The sequence below is a fragment of the Pelophylax lessonae genome (genome assembly GCF_965119305.1).
Source record: "Pelophylax lessonae genome assembly, chromosome: 6".
NCBI lineage: Eukaryota > Metazoa > Chordata > Amphibia > Anura > Ranidae > Pelophylax > Pelophylax lessonae.
Genome location: NC_138773.1, coordinates 96,099,280 through 96,116,067, shown reverse-complemented (window position 1 = coordinate 96,116,067; position 16,788 = coordinate 96,099,280). Strand labels below are relative to the sequence as shown.

General features: G+C 44.1%; 2 protein-coding genes across 2 annotated transcripts in view; both read left to right on the top strand.

Moving 5' to 3' along the window:
* Positions 1 to 16,788, top strand: part of LOC309558636 (uncharacterized protein) — a 526,969-nt gene that overhangs the window by 257,938 nt on the left and 252,243 nt on the right. The gene's annotated exons all lie outside the window — the stretch shown is intronic.
* The window catches only part of LOC309558803 (cytochrome P450 2K1-like), a 112,723-nt gene that overhangs the window by 61,362 nt on the left and 34,573 nt on the right, over positions 1 to 16,788 (top strand). Inside the window, exon 7 of the mRNA XM_082261864.1 lies at positions 16,599 to 16,786. Coding sequence (XP_082117990.1) covers positions 16,599 to 16,786 — 188 coding nt within the window. The remainder of the gene's footprint in view (positions 1 to 16,598; positions 16,787 to 16,788) is intronic.

Sequence of the window (16,788 nt, the reverse complement as noted above, 5' to 3'; positions counted from 1 at the left end):
GCTTTTTGCGATTTTTTTTACCAAACATAGGTATCATAAACATCTTTTTTTGTTTATAGCGCGTGATCAAAAAATCGCACAGGTGATCAAATACCGCCAAAAGAAAGCTCTATTTGTGGGAAAAAAAGGACGCCAAATTCGTTTAGGTACAGCGTTGCACGACCGCGCAATTGTCCGTTAAAGTCATGCAGTGCCGAATCGCAAAATAACCCCTGGTCGTTTAGCAGCCAAATCCTCCGGGGCTTAAGTGGTTAAAAATTGTCATTTTTGATAGAGAGCCAATTATTGGAAAAAAAAAAAACTTAACAAAAAAAACATTTCTTTGGATTTATTGTTTGGGGGGGGGGGGGGGTCTAAAAAGTGTACCTGTGAAGTTTCAGCTCTGCAGCATGTCCAGAACCAGGAAAAAAAGATCATATAGGTGTAAAAGGGGTTCCCACCATCCCTGCTCTACTGAAAAATTATCTTTTTTTCTGGTTCTGGACATGCTACAGAGCTGAAACTTCACAGGTACACTTTTTAGATCCCCTATACACTAAATCACACAAAAAAAAGTTCTTAAAAATTGTCATTTTTGATAGAGAGACAATTATTGGAAAACTTAAAAAAAAAAAAAAAACTTAAAAAAAAAATTTCTTTGGATTTATTGTCTGGGGGGGGGGGGGGGTCTAAAAAGTGTACCTGTGAAGTTTCAGCTCTGTAGCATGTCCAGAACCAGAAAAAAAATAGAATTAGGGTTAGGGCTAGGGTTAGGGTTAGGGTTAGGGCTAGGGTTAGGGTCAGGGCTAAGGTTAGGGTTATTTTTAGTGCTTAGGGTTAGAGGGTTAGAGTTAGAGGGGTAGTGGTAGGGCTACTAACTCTAACCCTAAGTATCTCACCGTAACCCTAACCCTAGCCCCTAACACTAAACCTAACCCTAACCCTCTAACCTTAACCCTAACCCTCTAAGCCTAGCCATAAAAATAACCCTAACCCTAACTCTAACCCTAGCCCTAACCCTAACCCTAACCCTAACCCTAACCCTAACCCTAATTCTATTTTTTTTCTGGTTCTGGACATGCTACAGAGCTGAAACTTCACAGGTACACTTTTTAGACCCCCCAGATGCTAAATCCAAAGAAATATTTTATTTTTATTTTTTTTTTAATTTTTCCAATAATTGGCTCTCTATCAAAAAATTACAATTTTTAAGAACTTTTTTTGTGTGATCCCTCTCCGGCATGCCACAGTCCAGGTGTTTGTCCCCTTGAAACATCTTTTCCATTACTATTGTGGCCAGAAAGAGTCCCTGTGGGTTTTAAAATTCGCCTGCCTATTAAAGTCTATGGCGGTTCGCCGGTTCGCGAACATTTGCCGATGTTCGCGTTCGCCGTTCGCGAACGGCGAACTTTAGGTTCGCGACATCACTACTGGTATTCCCTCCAGCCCATGTGAGCTGCGACCCTGGGTGTGATAACTGAAGCAGTGACGACTCCAGCATCTTTGTTTGTGGTTTTTATTGGAATTTAAGATGATGGGAGAAGGGAATGAGAGGGATACTCCTTTAGGCTCCAACAAATTACATTTGGGACTTTGCTTCTGGAAAATGCCCGTTGGCGCTTCCTCGACGCCAGCCGGCGCCAGCCAATACTCACTAACACTGAGAACACTCAATAGAACAATGAAAGTGCTGAACCCTTGACTTGTAGTCCAGAGGATCCAGGACTGAGAACTGTAGAACTTCTGACACTGTTATACTGCAAAAGTCAATGAATACTTTCCCCCCCGCCTTGCTTGGCTTGAAGTAGTATGTTGAAGAATTCTGTATGGCTGTACTTTAACTGACACACTCTGTACAATTCAGGGCCCTACTGCAGGTGACCCCTTTAACCTTGAACTCTTCAGGGTCCACTGACTATGTACCCCATCTGTAGCTTTAGGGTCCTCAAACTAGGTACCCTCTTTACAGCTAGCTGACCCTGGATCCCAGAACCTCTCCCAGAGTAGTCCCCTCTAACTTCAGGCAGACCCCCAGGGGCAATACGCAGTACTCACGACCTGTGTAGGCTTTCCTGGGACTGGACCCCTCTCTCTCTCCGCAGGCTCTCGGCACACCGGATCCCCTCAGCTCAACTCAGCATTCTCTGGATACTCAGGCGACACCCCCAGACATCCGCTTTCCTCAGACAGGAGGAGAGGCAGCCACACTCTCCTTTCTGGGACTCTGCTCCCGCCAAAGATGCCGTGCCACACACTTCCCCCCAAACTTATACCCACTCCCAGAATCCTTTGCAGCATAATCTGCCTTCTGGGGTAGTTGCAAGCTGGGATGTGCCCCCTGATTGGGCTTCCCACACTGCCCTGTGAGAAGTCTCTCACAGGAGCCAATGGGGATACTTCTCCCCTCAGCAGGCACATCTGGAAGCCCTGACACCCTAGCCAAAAAAATCACAGCCCTGATGTTAGGCAGACAAGGCCCACTATACATTTAGCTAGCACTTACCTGTAGGGTGCTACATACATTTTTCCCAAAATGGTGACATTTTGCAGAATTTTGGGGTAATTAAAATTTCATACACATTCATTCCCCAACATTTTCAGTACGCAGAGATGTCAATAGGTGTGTGCCTGGGCACACCCTAATCACCCATTGCTGGATCTAGGGGGGTGCTGGGTTGGGTTTTGCCCCCCAGATTTCAGTTGTGCCCCCCCCCCCTCCTCAGGCAACCCAGGGACGTTGTGCTTGGGCAGGGCATCAATCAAGTTAAATATAGGGGCGGCTGGCTGCATCTGTCAATGTTGAGTGTCTGTGTGACACTCTCTCAGAACCCAGCCAGCACAGTCCCTTTGTGCCACCGCACGGGCGGGAGAGGAGAGAGGGATTATTCTGCTTCCACTCATTTCCCCTTTGTGTCTGCCCACCAACACTTAAATCCTCGCCCAGTGCTGTGCTTGAGGAAAGGGGATGAGTGGATTGGAAATTTAAAGCACTGCAGCTGGCAACTACATAGTGGCTGCATTATGGATTGCCTCTGCCTGAGCCACCAGAGACCAGCCTGGGGTAAGTGAGCTGAGCAGTGTGCTGTGAATGAACTCACCCCATATCCCTCCCTTCTCTCAACCGTCTGTCTTCCTCCCCCTCACTGTTCATGTCCAGTTAACACTCAGGGACAACTTTAGTACTATTGATTGATGACAATCTGCTAGTTGGGTAAATTGATGGGGTTTTTACTCACAAGTTTGTGATGCTTCTGTTTTAACCCCTTACTGCCCAGCACCAGCATCCCTTTAGGGACTCGTTCACATGTGCTTTGGTCTCTGAAAGTGATCTGCGTTCAGATTGCTCTTGGGAGAGCATTTGGTATCAACTCCTCACAACCTGCTTTAACCACTAGAACCCCACACTAGCGTATGGCAGAGCAGCACCAATCACTTGAACGAGTCCCTTTCAGTGGGCGCTGTGCCCACAGAAAGCAACAGAATGCAAAGCATCACACTGGCACCATGTGTACACCCTCAACCCTGTGTTGTCAACTGTCTGTAGATTTACAGACGTTTTGTAAAAAACAGGCACTTTTTTCCTGTCTGTAAATGTCTATGGATACCCATGTGTGTTTGAGCTTTGGGATTAGAGATGGCCTTGCGGTTCGCCCGGTCGATGCCCGCCAAATTTGCGAACACATGGCGTAGTTCACGGCGGCCATATTAGTTTACATTGGGGAGAACTTTGACCCATGACACAGCCGCCAGGTGGAACAGGATAGCCAATTGAAACATTCCAGCACATGGACAGTCCCCCTACCCTATAATTAGACCTGGGCTGTCAGCCATTTCACATTCCGCTTTCTGCCAGTGTAGGGAGAGGTCTCCTGTGCTCATGAGGGAAAGTTTGCTAGACACAAATAGCGCTGTGAAGATCCACAAAAGTCGTTTTCAGGGCTGGTATTTCGGTATAGGTTTACTAGTATCTTTTGAGTTTAGGGTGAGGTATCCAGTCGTTGCTTTAGGGGCAGTTAGAGATCGGCTGCAGTCATACAAATCGCTCTGTTAATGTCCACAAAAGTCATTTAAAGTGCTGCAATGTCGGTATAAGGTCTATTACAGTCTTTTCTCAGTATAGGGGCAGGTATCCAGTCTGTGCTGTAGGGGCAGTTAGAGATCGTCAGCAGTGACACAAATCGCTCTGTTAATGTCCACAAAAGTCATTTAAAGGGCTGCAAATTTTTTGGTATTGCTGTGCAGTGCACTAAAAAGGGGTGGGGTGGTGGGGGAGGGGGGTAATCCACAGTATAATATACTTTGTAGAAAGCATATTATAGTGGATTAGTAGTATTATTGTGCACTGTGGAGCATTGTGACAGGTGTGGTGGTGAGACTGAGCGTTTATGCAGCAATACTACACACAGTGACGAAAGCACTTATCATGTATTATAACTGGTGTGATAGACCAATTGCCCCCCCCCCCATACCACATAAGTGGGGTGTTATCTGAGTATACTTTTACATGTTTGTTTGTGTCCTGCAACAATATTGCCTCTTTTGCTGAGTTAAGTCTGATACACACAGTGCCAATTTTTTTGAACTGCTGTGATAGACCAGTGGCCCCCCAATACCACATATTGAAGTGGGGTATTATTTAACAGTATAATTTTCTAAGAGTGTATTTTAGTCCTGCAAAAATTTGGCCTCTTGCTGTGTAAACAGTGCTACACACAGTGACAATAGTTACTGGCCAATTATTTGTAGAACTGGTGTAATAAACCTGTGGCCCCCCAATATCACATATTGAAGTGGGGTGTTATCTGAGTAAACTTTTACAAGTGTATTTGTGTCCTGCAACAATATTGCCTTGTTTGCTGAGTGAAGTCTGGTACACACAGCGCCAAACTCACTGGCCAATTTTTTGAACTGGTGTGATACACCAATGCCCCCCCATAACACATATTGAAGTGGGGTGTTATCTGAGTAAACGTTTACAAGTGTATTTGTGTCCTGCAACAATATTGCCTCGTTTGCTGAGTGAAGTCTGGTACACACAGCGCCAAACTCACTGGCCAATTTTTTGAACTGGTGTGATACACCAATGCCCCCCCAATACCACATATTGAAGTGGGGTGTTATCTGAGTAAACTTTTACAAGTGTATTTGTGTCCTGCAACAATATTGCCTCGTTTGCTGAGTGAAGTCTGGTACACACAGCGCCAAACCCACTGGCCAATTTTTTGAACTGGTGTGATACATCAATGCCCCCCCAATACCACATATTGAAGTGGGGTGTTATCTGAGTAAACTTTTACAAGTGTATTTGTGTCCTGCAAAAATATTGCCTCGTTTGCTGAGTGAAGTCTGGTACACACAGCGCCAAACTCACTGGCCAATTTTTTGAACTGGTGTGATACACCAATGGCCCCCCAATACCACATATTGAAGGGGGGTGTTATTTAACAGTATAATTTTCTAAGAGTGTATTTTACTCCTGCAAAAATTTGGCCTCTGCTGTATGGGGCCCGTCGCGAACTCGCAGTTCGCGGACTTTTGAGAAAATTTGCGGCTGACGTTCGCAAACCGCTCCGGCCAATGTTCGTCCATCTCTATTTGGGATGCACACAAACGCAAAAGGCTGTGCACACCAATGGAACTGTCTCAGTTATTGAGGATTGTACCCAAATGACCACATCTGATAAACCTAACAAGAAGTATAATTTGTTGTCTGTATTAGGCGTGAGAAAAATTTGTTTTTCTAGTGTTCAATTCACCTAAATTTTCGCCAAAAAATAGATGTTTAAAATTGTTGACATTTTGTGGAATTACATTGAAATCAACTAAAAAGGCAAAATTAAAGTGACTCTGTCAGTACAAGGTCGAAGCATGCCTTCTAAAAGAAGAAACAATATACTTACCTTTCTAGTAGCCTGTGTCTTGAAACACCAGTGCAATACTCCCTTGGTTCTTGCAAGTGTGCCATATCCCCTGCTGTATAGTATGGATCTTCCCACAACTCTTATGACCTGTAGTGATGTATGAGCTGGTGGCTTTAGAGCAGGTATTTTTCACACACTCAGCAATGGGAAATACTTAAAGTGGTTGTAAAGGTACAAGGTTTTTTACCTTCATGCATTCTAGGCATGAAGGTAAAAAAACCTTCTGTGTGCAGCACCCCCCAAGCCCCCCCCCCCAATACCTAACTGAACCCCCTCTCGATCCAGCGATGTCCACAAAAGCATTGCCTGTACGGGGACTCACAGTCCTGATTGGCTTTTGGCAGCAGTGTGAGCCATTGGCTCCCACTGCTTTCAATCATAGCCAGTGAGACAATCAGGAGACGGAAGTGGGCAAGGACGAGCCGTGACTCCATGTGTGCATTGACACACAGAGCCACGGATCAGGAGCCTGCCTGTTTGGGTGTCCCCACAGCAAGCTGCTTGCTGTGGGGGCAGCCAGCAGGAGGGAGGAGTCAGCAGCGCTGGCATAGAACCGAACAAGAGGATTCGGGCTGCTCTGTGCAAAACCATTGCACACAGAGAAGGTAAGTATAACATGTTTGATTTAAAAAATAATGCTTTAATATCACTTTAACCGGTTGCCGACCGCCGCAAGTACATATACTGCAGCGGTCAGCCCCGGCCAGGCAAAGTGACGTATGGGTACGTCACTTGCCTGTCAGTTGCTTGTGAGCCAATAGCGGCGAGCGTGCGCCCGCGGAGGCGCGCGTCCACCCCGGCTCGTTCCCTAGGAAGTCCGTGCGTGTGACCGGCGGACCCGGTCACACGGCGATCGTCGGCGGAGAGGGAGAAAGGCAGACGGCTAATGTAAACAAGCCGCCTGTCATTCTCCCCTGTGTAGGAATAGTGATCATACGGTTCTACTATGTAGGTTCGTTGATCACTGTTCCTACACCAGTAGCCATGTCCAATCACAGTTAGAAGCACGCCCCTAGGGACACACTTAACCCCTCCTTCCCCAATAAAGTTAACCCCTTCCCTGCCAGTGTCATTTTGCAGTAACAGTGCATATATATAGCACTGATTACTGTAGTAATGTCACTGGTAACCCCAAAAGTGTCAAAAATGTCAGTCAAGGGTCCGATCTGTCCGCCGCAATGTCGCAGTACCGCAAAAAAAATCGAAGATCGCCGCCATTACGCGTTAAAAAAAAAACACCAAAAATGACAAAAATCTTTCCCTTAGTTAGTAAACCCAATAACTTTTGCGCAAACCAATCAAAATACGCTTTTTGCGATTTTTTTTTACCAAACATATGTAGCATAAAACAAATTGGCCTAAAATGTTAAAAAATTTTGGTTTTTAAATTTTTTTGGGGGGGAATTTCATATAAAAAAATGTGAAAAATATTGTTATTTTTGCAAAATTGTCGCTTTTTTTTTTGTTTATAGCGCAAAAAGTAAAAATCGCACAGGTGATCAAATACCTCCAAAAGAAAGTTCTGTTTGTGGGAAAAAAAGGACGTCAAATTCGTTTAGGTACAGCGTCGCACGACCGCGCTATTGTCCGTTAAATTCATGCAGTGCCGAATCACAAAAAAAACCCCGGTCGGAATGGGGGTAAAATCTTCCAGAGCTTAAGTGGTTAAAGTGTTACTAAACCCAGGACCCTGCATTTACTATATCTGGTCTCCCACAGTACATAGAACACGGAAATACAATTATTTTAGTAAATATAAACTGCTAAAAAGCTTTTCTCATCAGCAGTGCATAGCAGTCTTGTGACTTCTATCAGTGTCCATCTGAGCACTAGTTAAAGCTTGTAGGAGTTTTCATTCTCCCCTGATTGTCCTATGAGGTTGCAGGACCCCTGACCCTCTTTTTTTACAGAGCTGATTGGCCCTGTGCTGATCACATGCACCCTCCCAAGAAAAAAAAAAAATCTCCCTACGAATGCACACCAAAATGAGCATGTGCAGAGTGCCCCCAATGCTCTGTACTATCAGCAGATGGATTAGGGACTGTGGATGAAGGGGAGAATCAGAGAAGACAGGACCAAACAGCCTTTTTACACAATGCAAAGGGTTAACCCCTTAAGGTCAACAGTGAGTATAACAAGAATGCTTTACTGCATTCACAGACTGATTTTACTGTGGTGGGTTTAGTAACACTTTACAGTAGCTGGGTAGCATTGAAGTGGCAACATTTTAAGAAATTGGTCACCAAAAAAAAGATAAATACAGTGAGACTTTTTTTTTTTTTTTTAAAGGTATGTTATTGTATATAAGTGATCCTGGTGGTTTTTCAGGGTGCAATAAGCTTTAACCACTTGCCGACTGCTCACAGTATATTTACTGCGGCAGTCAGCCCCGGCCAGGCAGAGTGACGTAGGTCTACGTCGCTACTTGCCGCCGGTCCTGTGCGCGCTCCCGCGCGTGCCCGCCGACACCGATGGCTCGATTGGGTTCAGAACCGATCAGTCATCAGGTCCAGGCCAATGATTTTTGGCCTGGACCTGTAGATCAGTCCTGCCCAATCAGATCTTGTTCTGAGTCTGTGAAATGTAGACACAGACTCAGAAAATACGTGCCCTCTTCTCCCATGATCCTTTTTGGATTCATCTGGAGAAGAGAGCACTTCTAACTGTAAGTACTGCACCAAACACAGTCACACACAGCTAGATAGGCACATTTACCCCCCGATTGCCCCCCTGATCAACCCCTACAGCCCCTGACACAACACACACTATATACAGCATATAGCATTTACCTATATACCTGTATAAGTGTGATTTGTGAACAGGTGTAGCGCTTGCGACCCCCCCTTTTCCACTTGAATTACCCGCCACCCCCCCTAATAAAGATTTAAGCCCCTGATCCCCCCTGACCCCCCCCCCCCCTGATCACCGATAGTTAACACCTACACCCTCTGTCACATCAGCACTAATACAAACGTAATATACAGTGTTTTTGTATTTTTGGATTAGTGTGATTGTGATCAGAATTAGCGCAGGCGACTACGTTTCTGTCCCAAGAAGGTTTAGGGTCCCCGCCACCCGCCCAATAAAGATTTAACCCCCTGACCCCCCCCTGATCACCCCTACACCCCCTGCCACAACACACTGTATACAGTATATAGCATTTTCTATATACCCGTATAAGTGTGACTTGTGACCAGGTTTAGCGCTTGCCTCCATTCCTTTTATCCTTAGGATACCCGCCAGCCCCTTCCAATAAAGATTTAACCCCCTGATCCCCCCCTGATCACATCCCGTTAACCCCTTCCCCCCTGTCACATAGCACACTAATACACACATAATATACTGTTTTTACTGTATTTTGTATTAGTGTGATTGTTGACTTGAGGTTGCGCTAGCGAGCTAGTTTCTTTCCCAAAAGAGGTTTAGGGTCCCCGCCACCCCCCCCCCCAGATCCCCGGCCCATAATTAGAAATAACCCCTTGATTACCACACACACACGCACGCACATACACTTCCATTTCTAGTATAGTGTTTGAACAGATCAATATCTGATCTGATCAGAGCTATACTAGCGCCCCCATAGTTTAGGGTTCCCAAAACGCGGTGTTTGCACGATCAGCACTGATTCCGGCCAGCACCTGCGTTTAACCCTTTCACCCAGGTAAGTGTAGTAATCAATAGATTACTGTCACTTACAAAAAAAAACAACACACAAAACCGCTGTGTTAGCAGAGTCAGGCCTGATCCCTGCTAGCATTAGCAGTTTTTTTGGTAGCGCTTGAAATAGTCCTTGACAGCCAGGTGCTTTTATTACCTGTGAGTCAACACCACTGTACAGGTAAATTTAGTTACCAAAATGTCTAAACGTTTGTACAGTGGTGAAGAGGCTTATAGTTATATGCTGGCCGTGTCACCTGATAGCGATGGGGAATCTACAATGACCGAATTAATGTCAGTATACGAACCAGATGACAGCAGCGGCTCCCTGACAGATAGCTCCGACGACAGATGGGTCCCTGTTAGACCCAGGCGTACCCGACCCCATTCTGGAGTTGTTGAGATGCAGGAATCGCAGGGTGCTCGTATGGAGCAGAGTTGGGTTCTAGTGCCGCTCATTTTTCTGGCGACCTGGCAAGCGCCAGCGGCCTAGTACACCCTGGACCTAGTACAACCAGCACTGCAGTAACACCTGGTGACGTGGCGAGTCCCCTAAGTGCAGTTGAAGCTGGTGCTGTGGCTAGCACAAGTAGTGGCCCGCAGCCACCGCATATTCGTAGACAGGCCCGTAGAGCCCATAGTGCCCTCCCTGATGCGCTGGCATATCCCAATTGGCAACCCACTGATTCTACAGCGCCAGTACTTCCCCCATTCACCGCCCAACCTGGAATCCACGTGGAGACAGCTGGTTTTACGCCCCTGAACTTTTATGAGCTGTTCTTCACGGAAGATCTTTACAGATCTATTGTGGATCAATCAAATTTATATGCACAACAGTTCATCGCCGCCAACCCAAATTCGCCCCTTGCCAGACAATTCGGCTGGAAACCTATAACGGTTTCCGAATTTAAAGTCTTTCTGGGCCTTTCCCTCCACATGGGCATAACTAAACAGAGTGAACTGCGGCTATATTGGTCCACTAGCCCAGTTCACCATATGCGCATGTACTCTGCCTCCATGTCCAGGGGGGAGATACAAGCAAATTCTGCGATTTATGCATTTCAGCGACAATGAAATCTGTCGTCCTCGGGGAGACACTGAATACGATCGGCTCCACAAAATTCGGCCCCTCATAGACCACTTCAAACAGCGGTTTGCAGCCTTGTTTACCCCCGAACAAGTTGTCTGCGTTGACGAGTCCCTGATTAAATTTACTGGCCGCCTTGCTATGAAACAGTACCTCCCCAGCAAGCATGCCAAGTACGGGGTCAAACTGTATAAATTGTGTGACAGGGCCACAGGCTATACAGTTCGTTTCCGGGTCTATGAGGGAAAAGATAGCTGTGTGGAGCCCCCGAACTGCCCAGACTACATAGGGAGCAACGGTAAGATTGTTTGGGACTTGGTGTCACCCTTATCCGGAAAGGAGTACCATTTGTACGTGGACAACTTTTATACAAGCGTGCCACTATTTAGTCACCTTCTCGATTTACAAATTGGCGCATGTGGCACCGTGCGACCTAATCGCCGGGGCTTCCCCCAACGGCTTGTAAATTCCCGTCTTAGTCAGGGGGCGAGAGCCTGCTTGAAAACGGACAAATTGCTGGCGGTGAAGTGGAAGGATACACGGGATGTTTATGTTCTGTCCTCCCTTCACGCAGACACGACGATCCAAATCACTACGGCAACTGGCGTTGTGGAGAAACCCCTCTGTGTCCACGAATATAACCTTAACATGGGAGGGGTGGACCTTAACGACCAGCTTTTGGCGCCGTATTTAGTTGCCCGTAAAGCCAGACGCTGGTACAAAAAAGTGTCTGTTTATTTATTCCAATTGGCTATGCTGAACGCCTTTGTCCTATACAGGGCGTCAGGACGAACTGGATCTTTCCAGGAATTCCAGGAAGAGATCATCCTTGCCTACCTGTACCCAGGAGGCATGCCTGCCCAACTTCCCCTTCCAGATGCAGTGAGCCAGCTGCATGAGAGGCATTTTTCTTATGTCCTCCCGAGTACCCCTACCAAAAGATACCCCCAAAAAAGATGTCGTGTCTGTAGCAGGCGCGGATTTAGGCGTGACACCCGCTATTATTGTCCCAAATGTCCTGACCAACCTGGTCTCTGCATCGGGGAATGTTTTGAGCGCTACCATACACTAGTGGAGTATTAGTGTAGGGTACAGCACGACACAGTGTAGGGCACACAAACACAGGGTCTCGAAGGATGTTGGATGTCCATCGACATTTTGAGAGACCCAAGCTGGAAGATCGCAGTCCCAAATCAAGACATCAAGAAACAGTTAGAAAGAAAAATAAAAGGATCCAAAAACTGTTGTGGTGTCAGTCATTTTATATGTTCTTCTACTCTTCCTACTGTACTTTTTTAATGTCCTTTGTTTGTTTTTTCATTCTTTTGTGACCTGTTTCTCTTGCAGGTACTCGTCGGCTACCATGACATTGATTTTATATATTCTGACACAAACAGTGTTTGCGCTCAGCATATATGGATACCTTTGCTGATAGCAGCTGTGGTGATTTTCTGATTTCAGCACTGCAGTTAAAATCCTATTTTGGTATACGTGGATAGTGTCGTGTATACCCATCATTAAATTCAGTGGGTGGTTGTTTGGGCGGTTAATGATGAGTAATACTACGCATTATTCCTGTGCTGCTTTCTGATAGGTTCTCTTTTTTTCCGTTCAGCCCACAGGCTGCATGAAAAAAAAAAAAAACCTATATGCCAAACAAGGACCAGCAATGTACTGGTACGTTGCTGGACTTTGAGTGGTTATACCAGGATGATGCCTGCAGATTTAGGCATCATCTTGGTATTGTTTTTTACAGCCAGCGGTCGGCTTACAGGTAAAAGCAATCCTAGCAGGTAATTGGCCGCTAGACTGCTTTTACATGCAGTGGGAGGGGCCTCCCCCCCCACCGCCGCCTTCCGCAGCCTTCCGTGGTTTTTCTCGGGCTCTCCTGTCCCACCGGTTAACCCGAGAGTGCAGCCGGTGGTTCAATTATCTAACCATAGAGCTAATTGGAGATGAGAATGGCTCCAATCATCTATATGGCCTAAGATGCTGGAGGCTATGAGCAATTCATGACTTCTGTTTCGCCAGAAATAAACAGGGCCATTGGGAAATTGGTAAAGTATTTTATCACACCAATTTTGGCGTGGTCAGATGCGTTAAGGTCAGAGGAGAGATCTAGAGTCTAAAAGACCCCAATTTAAAAAAAAAGAGTACCTGTCACTTCAGATTGCTATCATAGGGGATATTTAAATTCACTGTGATAACAATAAAAATGATTTTAAAAAAAAAAAATTAAAGGAAAGGTGTCAAAATAACATAAAAAAGCAAAAAAAAAAGAAAAAAAAAAATTGAGCCCCCCCCCTTTCCCACTGTGCTTGCATGCAATGGCGCACAAAAGCGTTGGTCTAGTGTCATATGTAAACCGCAATTGCAGCATGCATGTGAGGTATCGCCGCGATCGCCAGATCGAGTGCAGTAATTCTTGCAGTAGACCTCCTCTGTAAGTCTAAAGTGGTAACCTGTAGAGACTTTTAAAGGTTTTTTTAAAATGTACCTATGTTTTTGCCGCTGCGCAGGCATGCGCAATTTTTAAAGCATGTCATGTTAGGTGTCTATGAACTCGGCATAAGATCATCTTTTAAATTTTACCAAAAAAATTGTAATTATATAGTGTATTTGTGCAATAAATTAAAAAAAAATGTATTTTTTCGCAAAAATTGCGTTTGGAAAATCTGTGCGCAAATACTGTGTGACAAAAAAATTTGCAACATCCACCATTTTATTCTATAGGGCCTCTGCTTTAAAGAAATATATAATGTTTGGGGGTTCAAAGTAATTTTCTAGTAAAAAAAAAATATTTTTTCATGTAAACAAAAAAGCACAGAAAAGGCTTGGTTTTCAAGTGGTTAGAAGAGTGGGTGATGTGTGGCTAAGATTGAGCATAAAATGCCGGGACAGTTCAAACACCCCCCAAATGACCCCCTTTTGAAAAGTAGACACCCAAAGCTTTTTTCTGAGAGGCATGGTGAGTCCATGGAGTATTTTATATTTTGCCACAAGTTTCGGAAAAATTATTATTTTTTTTTTTGTTGTTGTTTTTTTACAGAAAGTTGTCACTAAATGATATATTGCTAATGCATGCCATGGGAATATGTGAAATGACACCCCAAAATACATTCTTTTGCTTCTCCTGAGTACAGGGATACCACATGTGTGAGACTTTTTGGGAGCCTAGCTGTGTACGCGACCCCGAAAACCAATCCACATCTTCAGGTTTTCTAATGGCGTAAATTGCTGATTTTACCCCTGACTACCTGTCACAGTTTCAGAGGCCCTGAAATTTCAAGATAGCACAAAACCCCCCCCAAATGACCCCATTTTGCAAAGTAGACACTCCAAGCTACTGGCTGAGAAGCATGGTGAGTCCATGGAATAGTTTATATTTTGCCACAAGTTTCGGGAAAAACTTTTTTTTTATTTTTTTACACAAAGTTGTCAGTAAATGATATATTGCTCACACATGCCATGGGTATATGTGAAATGACACCCCAAAATACATTCTGCTGCTTCTCCTGAGTACAATGATACCCCATGTGTGAGACTTTTTGCCAGTCTAGCCGCGTACAGGACCCGGAAAACCAATGCACACCTTTTGGCTTTCCAAGGACGTAAATTGTTGATCTCACTCCTTACTACCTATCACACTTTTGAAGTCCATAAAAAGCCAAGATGGCACAAAACCCCCCCAAATTACCCCATTTTGCAAAGTAGACACTCCAATCTATTTGCTGAGAGGCATGGTGAGTATTTTGCAGCTCTCATTTTTTTTTTTGGAAAATTAAGAAAAAACAGGAAAATGCATTTTTTTTCCTCTTTTTTCAATTTCCAAAACTTTGTGACAAAAAGTGAGATCTGCAAAACACTCAACATGCCTCTCTGCAAATAGCTCAGGGTGTCTACTTTCCGAAAAGGGGTCATTTGGGGGGGGGGGGGGGGGGTTGTGCTGTCTCGGCATTTCATGGCCTCCAAAACTGTGATAGGTAGTCAGGAGTGAAATCAACAATTTACGCCCTTGGAAAGCCTGAAGGCGATGATTGGTTTTCGGGGTCCTGTACTCGGCTAGACTGCAAAAAAGTCTCACACATGGGGTATCCCTGTACTCAGGAGAAGCAGCAGAATGTATTTTGGGGTGTCAGTTTACATATACCCATGGCATGTGTGAGCAATATATCATTTACTGACAACTTTGTGTAAAAAAAAAAATATATATATATATATATATATATATATATATATATATATATAAATATTTCCCGGAACTTGTGGCAAAATATAAAATATTCCATGGATTCACCATGCCTCTCAGCAAATAGCTTGGGGTGTCTACTTTCCAAAATGGGGTCATTTGGGGGGGTTTTGTGCTATCTTGGAATTTTAGGGCCTCCGAAACTGTGACAGGTAGTGCAGAGGTGACATGCACAATTTACGCCATTAGAAAACCTGAGAGTGTTGATTGGCTTTTGCGGTCCTGTACACAGCTAGGCTCCCAAAAAGTCTCACACATGGGGTATACCCATACTCAGGAGAAGCAGCAGAATGTATTTTGGGGTGTCATTCCACATATACCCATGTCATGTGTGAGAAATTTATATTTTAGTGACAACGTTGTTTAAAAAAAAAAAATTAAAAAAAAAAATTGTAATTTTCCCAAAACATGTGGCAAAATATAAAATATTCCATGGACTCACCATGCCTCTCAGCAAACAGCTTGGGGTGTCTACTTTCCAAAATGGGGTCATTTGGGGGGGGGGGGGGGTTTGTGGTATCTTGACATTTCAGGGCCTCCTAAACCGTTATTGGTAGTGAGAAAATGCAATGAAAAATGTACGCCCTTTGAAATTCTGATGGTGGTGATTTGTTTTTGGGGACCCGTACACAGCTAGGCTCCCAAAAAGTCCCACATATGTGGTATCCCTGTACTCAGGAGAAGCAGCAGAATATATTTTGGGGTGTAATTACACATATACCCATGGCATGTGTGAGCAATATATCATTTCAATGACAACTTTGTGTAAAAAAAAAATTCAATGAGCTCGACATGCCTGTCAGGACATTCCTTAGGATGTCTACTTTCCAAAAAGTGGTAGTTTGGGGGGGGGGGGGGGTTTGTACTGCCCCGCGTTTTTAGCACTTCATGAAATGAGATAGGCAGTCAGAAATTAAAGCTGCGTAAATTTCACTATTTACACCATAGTTTGTAGACGCTATAACTTTCGCGCAAACCAATAAAAATACGCTCATTGATTTTTTTTTGTCAAAGACATGTAGCTAAATATATTTTGGCCAAAAAAAATGACATAAATTGAGTATATTGGATATTTTTTAAAAGACAAAGTTGAAAATGTAATTTTTTTGCAAAATTTTCGCTTTTTTTTATTAATATCGCAAAAAATAAAAAGCGCAGAGGCGATCAAATACCACCAAAAGAAAGCTCTGTTTGTAGGAAAAAAAGGACGTAAATTTTGTTTAGGTACAGCATTGCATGACCGAGCAATTATCAGTTAAAGTCACGAAGTGCCAAGTTGAAAAAAGGGGTCTGGTCTTTAAGCTGCAAAATCCTCCGGTGGTAAAGTGGTTAAATAGCTCTTAGTTAGGGAAACTCCTTATTAGCACCTTTATTTTACTTTTTTCACAGATTAAAAAAATCAGATTGGAAAATGTATTAATTTACTAAATGTTTTCTTGCACAGATGATTCTGTGCTGACTGTTATCAATTACAATGTTCTTTGATTTCTCTGAGGACTATAGGACCTCACTCCTTAGTCCTTCCTAATTTATGATTGTCTTAACACAGAAAGTTGAGTGAGCTTTGTCACCCAAGAACATAACATGCGTTACTGGCAGAGTCTTCATGTTCAAATAAATGAAAAAAAAAAAGCTGCAATATAATTATGATTATGTTCACATATTGTGGAGATTCTGAGGTAATTTATTTACTCCAATTTTCTAGAAAAGGTACAAGAGGAAATCCAGGCACATGTTAAACAAGGTCAGATGCCTACAGTAGATGATCGAAGGAACATGCCTTATACTGAAGCAGTAATACATGAAATTCAGAGATTCACTAATATTGTTCCTTTGAATGTGTCACACACAACTCCAAGTGATGTGTATTTCCGAGGTTACTGCATCCCAAAGGT